The following is a 12,182-nucleotide window of genomic DNA, read 5'->3' on the forward strand; positions in this document are numbered from 1 at the left end:
TTTTTTTTTCTCTTTCCAGAAGAGAGCATCACACACATGACCACCACCATCGCATCAAGCCTTCCCTCAGGTATTTTTGAAACTATTTTTTGTGGAAAAATATGGCCACTTAAAAGGTGGACGGTCACTGTTGTGCTCTGTATGCATATGAAAGCTGATATGTAAAATGGTAAAAAAAAATCTGTTTTTAATTTTTTTTTTCCCTTTCCAGAAGAGAGCACCACACACATGACCACCATTGCATCAAGCCTTCCCTCAGGTATTTTTGAAACTATTTTTTGTAGAAAAATATGGCCACTTAAAAGGTGGATGGTTACTGTTGTGCTCTGTATGCATATCCGAGTTGGCACTTAAAATGGCAAAAAAATCTGTTCTTAAACGTTATCTTTTTTTTTCCCTTTCCAGAAGAGAGCACCACATACTTGACCACTACCATCGCATCAAGCCTTCCCTCAGGTATTTTTGAAAGTATTTTTTGTGGAAAAATATGGCTACTTAAAAGGTGGATGGTTACTGCTGTGCTCTGTATGCATATAAAAGTTGATATGTAAGATGGTAAAAAATCTGTTTTTAAATGTTTTCTTTTTTTTTCCTTTCCAGAAGAGAGCACCACACACATGACCACCATTGCATCAAGCCTTCCCTCAGGTATTTTTGAAACAATTTTTGAGGGGAAATGGCCTCTTAAAAGGTGGACGGTCACTGTTGTGCTCTGTATGCATATGAAAGTTGATATGTAAAATGGCAAAAAATCTATTTTTGAATGTTTGTTTTTTTTTCTCTTTCCAGAAGAGAGCACCACCCAAATGACCACCACCATCGCATCAAGCCTTCCCTCAGGTATTTTTGAAACTATTTTTTGTAGAAAAATATGGCCACTTAAAAGGTGGATGGTTACTGTTGTGCTCTGTATGCATATCCGAGTTGGCACTTAAAATGGCAAAAAAATCTGTTTTTAAACGTTATCTTTTTTTTCCCTTTCCAGAAGAGAGCACCACATACTTGACCACTACCATCGCATCAAGCCTTCCCTCAGGTATTTTTGAAACAATTTTTGAGGGGAAATGGCCTCTTAAAAGGTGGACGGTCACTGTTGTGCTCTGTATACACATGAAATTTGATATGTAAAATGGTAAAAAATCTATTTTTGAATGTTTTTTTTTTCCTCTTTCCAGAAGAGAGCACCACACACATGACCACCACCATCGCATCAAGCCTTCCCTCAGGTATTTTTGAAACTATTTTTTGTGGAAAAATATGGCCACTTAAAAGGTGGACGGTCACTGTTGTGCTCTGTATGCATATTAAAGTTGATATGTAAAATGGCAAAAGAAATCTGTTTTCAAATGTTTTCTTTTTTTTCTCTTTCCAGAAGAGAGCACCACACACATGACCACTACCATCGCATCAAGCCTTCCCTCAGGTATTTTTGAAACAATTTTTGAGGGGAAATGGCCTCTTAAAAGGTGGACGGTCACTGTTGTGCTCTGTATACACATAAAAGTTGATATGTAAAATGGTAAAAAAAAATCTTTTTTTAATTTTTTTTTTTCCCTTTCCAGAAGAGAGCACCACCCAAATGACCACCACCATCGCATCAAGCCTTCCCTCAGGTATTTTTGAAACTATTTTTTGTGGAAAAATATGGCTACTTAAAAGGTGGACGGTTACTGTTGTGCTCTGTATGCATATAAAAGTTGATATGTAAGATGGTAAAAAATCTGTTTTTAAATGTTTTCTTTTTTTTTCCTTTCCAGAAGAGAGCACCACACACATGACCACCATTGCATCAAGCCTTCCCTCAGGTATTTTTGAAACAATTTTTGAGGGGAAATGGCCTCTTAAAAGGTGGACGGTCACTGTTGTGCTCTGTATGCATATGAAAGTTGATATGTAAAATGGCAAAAAATCTATTTTTATATGTTTTTTTTTTTCTCTTTCCAGAAGAGAGCACCACACACATGAGCACCACCATCGCATCAAGCCTTCCCTCAGGTATTTTTCAAACTATTTTTTGTGGAAAAATATGGCCTCTTAAAAGGTGGACGGTCACTGTTGTGCTCTGTATGCATATTAAAGTTGATATGTAAAATGGCAAAAGAAATCTGTTTTCAAATGTTTTCTTTTTTTTCTCTTTCCAGAAGAGAGCACCACACACATGACCACCATTGCATCAAGCCTTCCCTTAGGTATTTTTGAAAGTATTTTTTGTAGAAAAATATGGCCACTTAAAAGGTGGATGGTTACTGTTGTGCTCTGTATGCATATCCGAGTTGGCACTTAAAATGGCAAAAAAATCTATTTTTGAATGTTTTTTTTTTCTCTTTCCAGAAGAGAGCACCACACACATGACCACCACCATCGCATCAAGCCTTCCCTCAGGTATTTTTGAAACTATTTTTTGTGGAAAAATATGGCCACTTAAAAGGTGGACGGTCACTCTTGTGCTCTGTATGCATATCCAAGTTGGCACTTAAAATGGCAAAAAAATCTGTTTTTAAATGTTATCTTTTTTTTCCCTTTCCAGAAGAGAGCACCACACACATGACCACTACCATCGCATCAAGCCTTCCCTCAGGTATTTTTGAAACAATTTTTGAGGGGAAATGGCCTCTTAAAAGGTGGACGGTCACTGTTGTGCTCTGTATACACATAAAAGTTGATATGTAAAATGGTAAAACAAAATCTTTTTTTAATTTTTTTTTTCCCTTTCCAGAAGAGAGCACCACCCAAATGACCACCACCATCGCATCAAGCCTTCCCTCAGGTATTTTTGAAACTATTTTTTGTGGAAAAATATGGCCACTTAAAAGGTGGACAGTCACTGTTGTGCTCTGTATGCATATGAAAGTTGATATGTAAAATGGTAAAAAAAAATCTGTTTTTAATTTTTTTTTTCTCTTTCCAGAAGAGAGCACCACCCAAATGACCACCACCATCGCATCAAGCCTTCCCTCAGGTATTTTTGAAACTATTTTTTGTGGAAAAATATGGCCACTTAAAAGGTGGACAGTCACTGTTGTGCTCTGTATGCATATGAAAGTTGATATGTAAAATGGTAAAAAAAAATCTGTTTTTAATTTTTTTTTCCCTTTCCAGAAGAGAGCACCACACACATGACCACCATTGCATCAAGCCTTCCCTCAGGTATTTTTGAAAGTATTTTTTGTAGAAAAATATGGCCACTTAAAAGGTGGATGGTTACTGTTGTGCTCTGTATGCATGTCCGAGTTGGACCTTAAAATGGCAAAAAAATATGTTTTTAAACGTTATCTTTTTTTTCCCTTTCCAGAAGAGAGCACCACACACATGACCACCATTGCATCAAGCCTTCCCTCAGGTATTTTTGAAACTATTTTTTGTGGAAAAATATGGCCACTTAAAAGGTAGACGGTCACTGTTGTGCTCTGTATGCATATGAAAGTTGATATGTAAAATGGTAAAAAATAATCAGTTTTTAATTTTTTTTTTTTTTCCTTTCCAGAAGAGAGCACCACGCACATGACCACCATCGCATCAAGCCTTCCCTCAGGTATTTTTGAAACTATTTTTGGGGGGTGACAAATGGCCACTGAAAAGGTGGACGGTCACCATTGTGCTCTCTATGTATATGAAAGTTGATATGTAAAATGGCAAAAAATTCTGTTTTTAAATGTTTTCTTTTTTTTTCCTTTCCAGAAGAGAGCACCACACACATGACCACCACCATCACATCAAGCCTTCCCTCAGGTATTTTTCAAACAATTTTTGAGGGGAAATGGCCACTGAAAAGGTGGACGGTCACTGTTGTGCTCTGTATGCACATAAAAGTTGATATGTAAAATGGTAAAAAAAGTCTGTTTTTAAATGTTTTATTTGTTTTTCCTGTCCAGAAGAGAGCACCACCCACATGACCACCATTGCATCAAGCCTTCCCTCAGGTATTTTTCAAACAATTTTTGAGGGGAAATGGTCTCTTAAAAGGTGGACGGTCACTGTTGTGCTCTGTATGCATATAAAAGTTGATATGTAAAATGGTTAAAAAAAAACTGTTTTTAATTTTTTTTTTCCTTTCCAGAAGAGAGCACCACACACATGACCACCACCACCATTGCATCAAGCCTTCCCTCAGGTATTTTTCAACAATCTTTGAGTGAAAATGGCCACTGAAAAGGTGGATTGTCACTGTTATGCTCTGTATACACATAAAAGTTGATATGTAAAATGGCAAAAAAAATCTGTTTTTCATTTTTTTTTTCCCCCTTTCCAGAAGAGAGCACCACACACATGACCACAACCATTGCATCAAGCCTTCCCTCAGGTATTTTTCAGACAATATTTGGGGGTAAAAAATGTCCTCTTAAAAGGTAGACGGTCACTGTTGTGCTCTGTATGCTTATCCGAGTTGATATGTAAGATGGTAAAAAATCTGTTTTTAAATGTTTTCTTTTTTTTTCCTTTCCAAAAGAGAGCACCACACAGATGACCACCACCAGATCAAACCGTTCCTCAGGTATTTTAAGATACTGTTTCTAATGTTATGATTTGTCTCAGAGGTGGATGGGTTGGTTTATAACTAGTGAAGATCTTTTTTACATTCTCATGGAGACTCTGAAAAGTACTTTCAGAACCAAGGCTGCTGAAAAAGTGGACAATCACTGTTGCACTCTATAGGCATTGTTTTTTTCTTTCTCTTTACAGAAGATAACACCACACATATGACCACCTCCAGTTCAAGTCGTCCCTCAGGTATTTTCATATACTTTTTGTAATGTTATTATTTTTCTCAGGGGTGGGTGGATTAATTTACTTTTTCACATCATCATGTAGAGAATAAATAGGAAAAGTACTTTCAGAATCAAGGCTGCTGAAAAAGCAGACAATCACACTATAAAAACTAAAGGTGCCTCAAATATCCTGTCAGGTACTCAAGGAACTTCAAAATGTATTATATGTGCCTCAAAACTCTTTCTTCTATAATAGGGTTACTGGTGGAACCATTGACAGTCTTTGCAGTTCTTGCAAGAACTTATGGGATCCTTTAAGCACTGCATTCAGTTCTGAGGTTCCGGAGTCACCTTTTCATTACCACAAGACCTTGAAGTGATTTGAAGTTAGAGGAACCCAAATTACATAAAAGGGTTATTACAAGATCTGTAAACATTTAAGTGGTTCCTGGAAGATGTCTTTTTTAAAAGCCAGCATCTGGAGGAACCCAAAAGTTCTCTGAGGCCACAATAAGATGTACAGCCTTGTACATTTATTATTGGTGTTGTTGTTGTTAGTATTATAAGTATTATTATTAGTATTAGTAGTAGTGTTGTTGTTGTTGTTGTTATTATTATATTTAAGGTTGACCCCGGTGGCTTTAGATAAACTGTGCACGGTGGGAAATATGCTTTTAAATTGTGTAAATACAAAAGGACTATGTGAAAAATGCATACGCCACATTTATTGCAACGAGCTGGTGCCACTATGACCTCAAAACACAATAGCCACATCCATGTGATCATTTAAATTGAGATGAATTTCATGTCATAGGATGTCATAGGTCAATATCAAATGAGTGTGAAGTTATTATTTGTAGTTAAACAAATTTGTAAGTCCAGAAGTATTTAGCTTAAGGTTTTTTTTATAAACCTAATTATTAAACTATTTATGTAAAGCTATGTTGTCAGTTGAACTGGTTCAACGCCTTTATTTTGTCATTAAAACTGATAGAAAAATAAGGCGTTAGAGATTTTTTTTTATCCTGTATGTAGGCAAAAGCACACATCAATGAATGGGTTAAACTCTAAACTATTAAGTAGGGTTGCCATACCAATTGATTAAAAATTATGTACACGGATAAATAATTTATAATAAACACTGCAACATTCTGTAAAAAAAAAAAAAAAAAAAGAATTATCCATTTTGATTTCATGGTAACTTTTAAGTTGTGTGTGTGTGTGAGAGGGCATAGGGCTGAGAAGTCATGTGGATTACCTTACTGCGTGCCTAATATTTATATACGGCATATATTAATAATAATATAATATTTAGAACCGCTACGAAGAGCTGTACAGGCGCAAACAATGGGATTTCGGGTGTACGAGCACTGCTTGCACACCGCCGCTTCGCCGCTACTAGAACCACCTCCGATTTGCCACATTTTTTCGTGTCTCTCTCATTGAAAATGAACTAGAGACTTGTGCTTTCTACATCCCATGTGAAACTGCCTTTATGTCAAAGTGGTGCTGCCAGCCCAATTTATGCGTGGCCCACTGGAAATTCTCCTGATGGCCACTCCAGGCCTGTGTGTGTGTATCAGTCAAGGGAACCTGAAACCTCCAGTCATTTTGAGCTTGTACCGGCCCTGCTTAGGGCATGAAAGTTGTTCGGCTTCATGAGATCTGTAAGCGTATGAAGTTTGGTTACTGTAGGAGAAAAGGGGTGCGCTACAGAGCCTCTCAAATACAACAAGAGGGTGCGCTACGGAGCCCCCCACAACCCCCCATGTCAACTTGTGCCTGGCCCTGATGGCCGATGATTCTGACGTGTGTGCAAAGTTTCAAGAGTTTTTGAGCATGTTAAGGGCCCCAAAAGCCCTTGAAACCTTGGACAAAAATAATAATAACAACAAGAAGAATAATCTTAAAGAAAACAAGAGGGCCTTCGCCCTTTCAGTTGGGCCCTAATAATAAGAAGAAGAAGCAGCAGCAGCAGGAGAAAAGTTTTGTCATCGCTTCGGATCCTCGTGTTGCTCGTGCGAAAAAAGCTCAGCTCATCATCTCCTTCTCGAAGCCTGCCACCACTTCTGCGGTTCGTTCTGCTCTCCGTTATGAGGTTTGTAAGCTTGAAAAAAAAATGCAAATACACATTCTACTCACTGTATGTTCAAACGCATACATATATAAGCTTAATTTTTATACATACTGTGTTTTACAGTGTTTACCATGCATTTATTGCACAGTATGGCCTCTGATGGAGCATTTGGACCCCGGAACAGTGACGCCTGAGCAGATTGAGACACATAAATGTTTTAAAGTTGAGTATACAAAAAATATTTCATGCATTTTTAATCAGTGTAGTCAATATGTTAACGTCATTTTTTTTTTTTTTTCATTGATTACATGGAAAACATTGTGTTTCCATGTATTTTGTTGAGATGTATTTCAGACTATTGTATATAAATAGTTGATTATTTATGTTGGTTCTGTATTATACAATTTTTTTTTTCTATGTATTCATTGTTATTTAATCTATTACTACCTTTTTCCAAGTGCATGCAAGTGTATGTATTAAAAATGTATCTATCATATGCAATAAACAATTCTTATTTTGTATTTGGTTCATTTTTTCAGTGTGTTTATTATAATAGAAGTTAATGGTAACCATAGTAACAACAAGAAATTAAAAGGATCGTAGCAAATAAATCAGGGCAAATGGTGACTTGAAGTCAATAGTTTTAAAATTGTACCATTACTGTTTTTTTTAATTGTCATCACAATGCTTCATGGGAGTGAAGTGCATAGTAGTCTTGTATTTGTATTTCTTTTTTAATATATTTAGCTTTAAATCAAAGTTTGTAATGCTGGAATGATTGTGGTGGTTGGCTTGGTTCATCACTTTTTAATGAAGAACATTTTTAATCCTTCATGGAGAAAATGAAGAGGAAAAACACTTTCTGGAAAAAAAACCAAGGTCACTGAAAACGTGGACAATTACTGATATGCCTACAGAGCGCAAGAGTTGGAATGTAATATGGTAAAAAAAAAAAAAAAAAAGGTTAATGTATTTTTCTCTTTCCAGAAGAGAGCACCACACACATGACCACCACCAGATCAAGCCTTCCTTCAGGTATTTGATGCAATTTTGAAAAGAGAGAAAGAGAAAGAAAGAAATTGACTGCAAAGATGATTTCAAGTGAACTGATATCAGTGATTTTTTTTTTTTTTATTCACTCAAATTTTCACAGGCCTGTTTTTTCCATTTGGAGCTTGAGTTTTTTTTAAGTGATTTTTTTTATCTTTACAGTTAAACCAGTGAAAACAAAAAAGTCTAAATGTTAAATGTTTTATAGCAGTGATTACTATATTTAATACAGGGAGATGTTAACTTCACTCCAGATTTTATGTAATATTATTCAATATGTTTTATATATGACCCAGTTATTGTCATAAATCTTGTGGTTCTCCTCTCATGTGAAGGAGACCGCTGTTCTCAGCTCAACTGCACTGAGGATGAACGCTGTGAAGAGAAACATGGTGTTTACGGCTGTTTCTGCAAGGACAACCATCACAGATCTCAGCGTGACTCCTTTGGTTGGACTCATTTTCCAAAAACATTTCAAATACATGTTCATCACTGATTATATATTTGTTGTTGATCACAGCTGACATTCTCTTGACTTTTCTCTCTCTCAGATTTCATTGAAACCTGTGAAAGCAGCTCTGGCTCCATGTCCCTGTCTCGCTGTCTGCTCTTTGAGGCTGGTTTTCCTTCTGACATCTTACACCTCAATGATCCCAACTGCAGAGGAACAGTCCGGAATGGCAGAGTGGAGTTCTATTTTGACAACAATGACCACATCTGTGGTACAAGTCTTGTGGTAGGAATCATTACGTACATGCAAAAAATGGTCAAAAGAATTCTTTAAAAAGTCCCTTAATGTACAATTGTTCAAATTTCAAATGTGCCTACAGGCCAACGGCACCCACTTCATCTATGAGAACGTAATTGTGGGAGAGCCAAACACAGTTGGGCATCTCATCAGCAGGAAGAAAATTCTGAAGCTTCCTTTCAGCTGTGTGTATTCACAAACCCAAACACTCTCCATGGACATCAACCCTCTGGAGAGGTGGGACGCACTGAATTCAGCCAACTTACTGACTAACTATTTAAACTATTAATTAGCCTTTATTAGCCTTATTTGTAGTTGATACATCTCATGTAAAATTATTTCAACAGCATTGTGCACAGGAACCTTCCTGCTGGTCAAGGGACCTATCGGGTCAGGATGATTCCCTATCTGGATGCTGAATTCTCTCACCCCTTCACTGGTAGTGTGAACGTAGAGCTGAACAAGAGTATTTTTGTGGAAGTTCGTGTTGATGGAGTCGACAGCCGTCAGTTTGCCTCAGTGATTGACACATGTTGGGCTACACCTGTGAATGATCCCCATTACTCTCTCCGCTGGGACCTCATCGTTGACAGGCAAGTCAATTATTTTAGTTTGTTTGTCTTCCTCAGCACTTATGAATTGTATTTTGCCAGTAAAGAGTCCTGTAGATGCATTGCTTTGTTCCAAAAAGAGACTTGCTACAATGTTGCAGTTTCTTCTTGGTTCCGCTCGCTTTCATAAGGCAACATTTCAAAGCATGCCAAAAGGTCACATGCAAGTGAAACTATCCTCTTATTGTTTAGAGTACACAAATGTAGCAGAGTGGGGATCAAGCCATTCTTGCATTGCACCTGTTTCGGTGGAGAGCAATCTGACAGCATTTTGAGATGAAGAGGTGCTCTTTGGTTTTCAGCTGTGATGTGCTCGCCCACAGAATCAGACACTGCTTCTTTTTTAATGCATTTCACATGATGAACTTGGTTTATTAGTCGATTGGGTTGGATTGCTTTCTCACTACAAGTGAACTGCTCCAGAGTTCAGTTTCCAGTGGGCTGAGAGCACCTCATTCAGGTGATCTCAGACAAATTTTTTTGGTGCAGATCCGAGCACAGTTGCTGTCTTCATATATGCCTAAATCAGGGGTGCCCAATCCTGTTCCTGGAGATCCACCTACCTGCAGAGTTCAGATCCAACCCTGATCCAACACACCTGTCTTTAATTATCAAATGCTCCTGAAGATCTTAATTAGCTGGTTCAGTTGTGTTTGATCAGGGTTGGAGCTGAACTTTGGCCCAGTCCCAAATGGCACCCTGAACCCTCACGGTCCTCCTCTGAGTCCGCACTTTTGTGACGTAATAACGCTTTGACCGCCAGGTAAAGTCCTCTGCATAGCTCGCAGGCTTGTGGGCTCAGCTGAAGTGCGCATCGAGGGCACATAGTGGCTACAAAGGGGGCGCTCGCAAGCACCCTTCTGAAATCTAAAATGATGAATGGGACACGCTACGGTTTCGTGGACTTAACAGACACGCGCATGCGGCAGCCATTGTAAGTCCAAAAGCCCGAAAGTGCATAGAAGTGTGCCATTTGGGATTCAGCTTTTGCAGGAAGGTAGATCTCCAGGAACAGGAATGGGCACCCCTGGCCTAAACGAACTGAATAAAGGGAGAAAACACACCAGGTTCTGAAATGAAAGCTCTAAACCAGGTGTGAAAATGCCCTTAGAGCTACTTGAGATCTTACAATCTTGAAATCCAAAAATTAATTTCTGATTATTTACTTCGACTCATGTGTTCCCAGACCTGCATATGTTTAAAATGTACAGCACTTGAACCTAGCAACCTTAGTAAATAATTTTTGTTTGTTTATTTTTATACAGTAATATCTTTATTATACTCTTCCAAAATGCTCAGGTGTCCCAATCCAGATGACAATACAGTGGACTTGCTGCAGAATGGTGTTTCCACATCCAGCCGTTTCTCCTTTGGCATGTTTATCTTCACTGCAAACTCCACGAAGGTTTACCTGCACTGCGCTATTCACCTTTGTCTTCAGACAGACAATCACTGCTCAGTGGTGAGTACAAATTCAGAAGAATTTTCAGATTTTACTTATGGACATGTATATAGTTGTTGGTATGAGTAAATTTATCAAGTTTAAGTAAAAGGAGAATACACCAAAACACACAGATATATTTGAGCCACTGTCAATGGAGAAAGATGCTGTTTGCTTCCAATTGTGTACAGTAATTACATCATCTACCAGTAGGGGGCTTGCCATGCTGACCTTGATTATTTGGTTGACACAACTTGGTTGTCTTTTCATCTGTATTTTAGAACTGTGACTCTGAACACCACGGGAGAGAGGGCAGATCTGTGAAATACCATGACAGTGGTTCCATATCCATGGGTCCATTGGTGTGGTCTGACAGTAACAAAGGTGACTAATAAAACAAGAAAAAAAATGTATTGTTCATGTATATCTGAATATCAAATGAGCAAGAGTGGTGTAGTTCTGCACCGCTCACATACTCTGAATAATACAGTAAAAATTCTCCCAGTGCTATTAAATGAAACATCAGCACTCTTGAACTACTGCTTGCCCAATCAAATAACTGCTGTGTAATCTCTGTTCACAGATACGCGTGTGCCACGTCAAGTGCAAGTATCCAGGGCTCCATGGCTGTGTGGTTCTCTGACTATATCGCTTATATCTATGATGAGTGTCCTGATATTCTCCTAGAATATTTCCGCTAAGAATCACCATCTTTTACACATCTAGTCTAATCTCTTTCTTAATTATTGTGGCACTGATGCCATGCTGTTACAAGCTTTTTTTCTATATACAGTATGTGACCTTAAAATAGTTTATAGTAATATAGTACACTGATAGAATGGTAATTTTATAAATCGAATTACTATTGTGAAGATAAAGCATATAATAATGAGATAATAAACTGATTGTTCATATACTTTGGTTTTGGTTACATATTTGTCATTTGCTGTGTCATTGTGTGTGATTTATTGTACAATTCACCCTTCGCAGAGAGTTTGATTGACAGGCAATCATATCGCCAAATCTGCCATTTTGTCCGGCAAACAAACCAGACAGTAGAGTTAGTAGATTAACATGGGTAGACTTGAACTTGAAAAATGTTGCGTATTGACATCTTTCCGCAGTTTGACAACATACCTTCTGATGTCCATTCATGTTTATTTAGTGTTTTAACTAGTAGGAAGAGATGATCGGCTCATGTGCCGTTTGAACTGAGGCGCTACAGCGATCTGTCACGACACGTTAAAGAGCCACAAAATGGTATTTATTGTTTGAATTTCATTAAAAAAACGACAAAAATTGTTTCATACCAAAAGTAACCTGTTCTGTCCTGTCTGTCGGCATATAAACTGTAAACTTGTTCCTCAAATCTGATTTAATTGATTGGAATGTTGTTCCAGGTGAACATGTTACACAACATGAACATGAACAGGAAAATCACTTGGGTCTTCACTAAATTTATTAGAATTTAGTTTCAATTTGATTCATGCCTTATCTGACTCCAATTTAAAATTTTAAAATTTAGCCTGAGACCATTATTAACTTAGTT

General features: G+C 37.7%; 1 protein-coding gene across 2 annotated transcripts in view; it reads left to right on the forward strand.

Annotated features, from left to right (window-relative positions):
• LOC127524008 (pancreatic secretory granule membrane major glycoprotein GP2-like) overlaps window positions 1-11,531 on the forward strand; it is a 32,470-nt gene extending 20,939 nt beyond the window's left edge. The window contains exons 4-18 of one of the 2 annotated variants that reach the window (XM_051915281.1): window positions 1,373-1,423; window positions 2,332-2,382; window positions 3,873-3,920; window positions 4,058-4,111; window positions 4,250-4,300; window positions 4,448-4,492; window positions 4,681-4,728; window positions 7,771-7,818; window positions 8,169-8,282; window positions 8,385-8,569; window positions 8,664-8,818; window positions 8,929-9,174; window positions 10,492-10,654; window positions 10,915-11,017; window positions 11,217-11,531. In XM_051915281.1, coding sequence (XP_051771241.1) covers window positions 1,373-1,423; window positions 2,332-2,382; window positions 3,873-3,920; window positions 4,058-4,111; window positions 4,250-4,300; window positions 4,448-4,492; window positions 4,681-4,728; window positions 7,771-7,818; window positions 8,169-8,282; window positions 8,385-8,569; window positions 8,664-8,818; window positions 8,929-9,174; window positions 10,492-10,654; window positions 10,915-11,017; window positions 11,217-11,320 — 1,466 coding nt within the window. In that variant the 3' untranslated portion in view covers window positions 11,321-11,531. Of the gene's footprint in view, window positions 1-1,372; window positions 1,424-2,331; window positions 2,383-3,330; window positions 3,533-3,678; window positions 3,730-3,872; window positions 3,921-4,057; window positions 4,112-4,249; window positions 4,301-4,447; window positions 4,493-4,680; window positions 4,729-7,770; window positions 7,819-8,168; window positions 8,283-8,384; window positions 8,570-8,663; window positions 8,819-8,928; window positions 9,175-10,491; window positions 10,655-10,914; window positions 11,018-11,216 lie in introns of those variants that run through there. The other variant, XM_051915282.1, reaches the window with a different exon arrangement.
• Window positions 11,532-12,182: the final 651 nt, after the last annotated feature.

This window comes from Ctenopharyngodon idella, chromosome 12, assembly GCF_019924925.1.
Source record: "Ctenopharyngodon idella isolate HZGC_01 chromosome 12, HZGC01, whole genome shotgun sequence".
Lineage (NCBI taxonomy): Eukaryota > Metazoa > Chordata > Actinopteri > Cypriniformes > Xenocyprididae > Ctenopharyngodon > Ctenopharyngodon idella.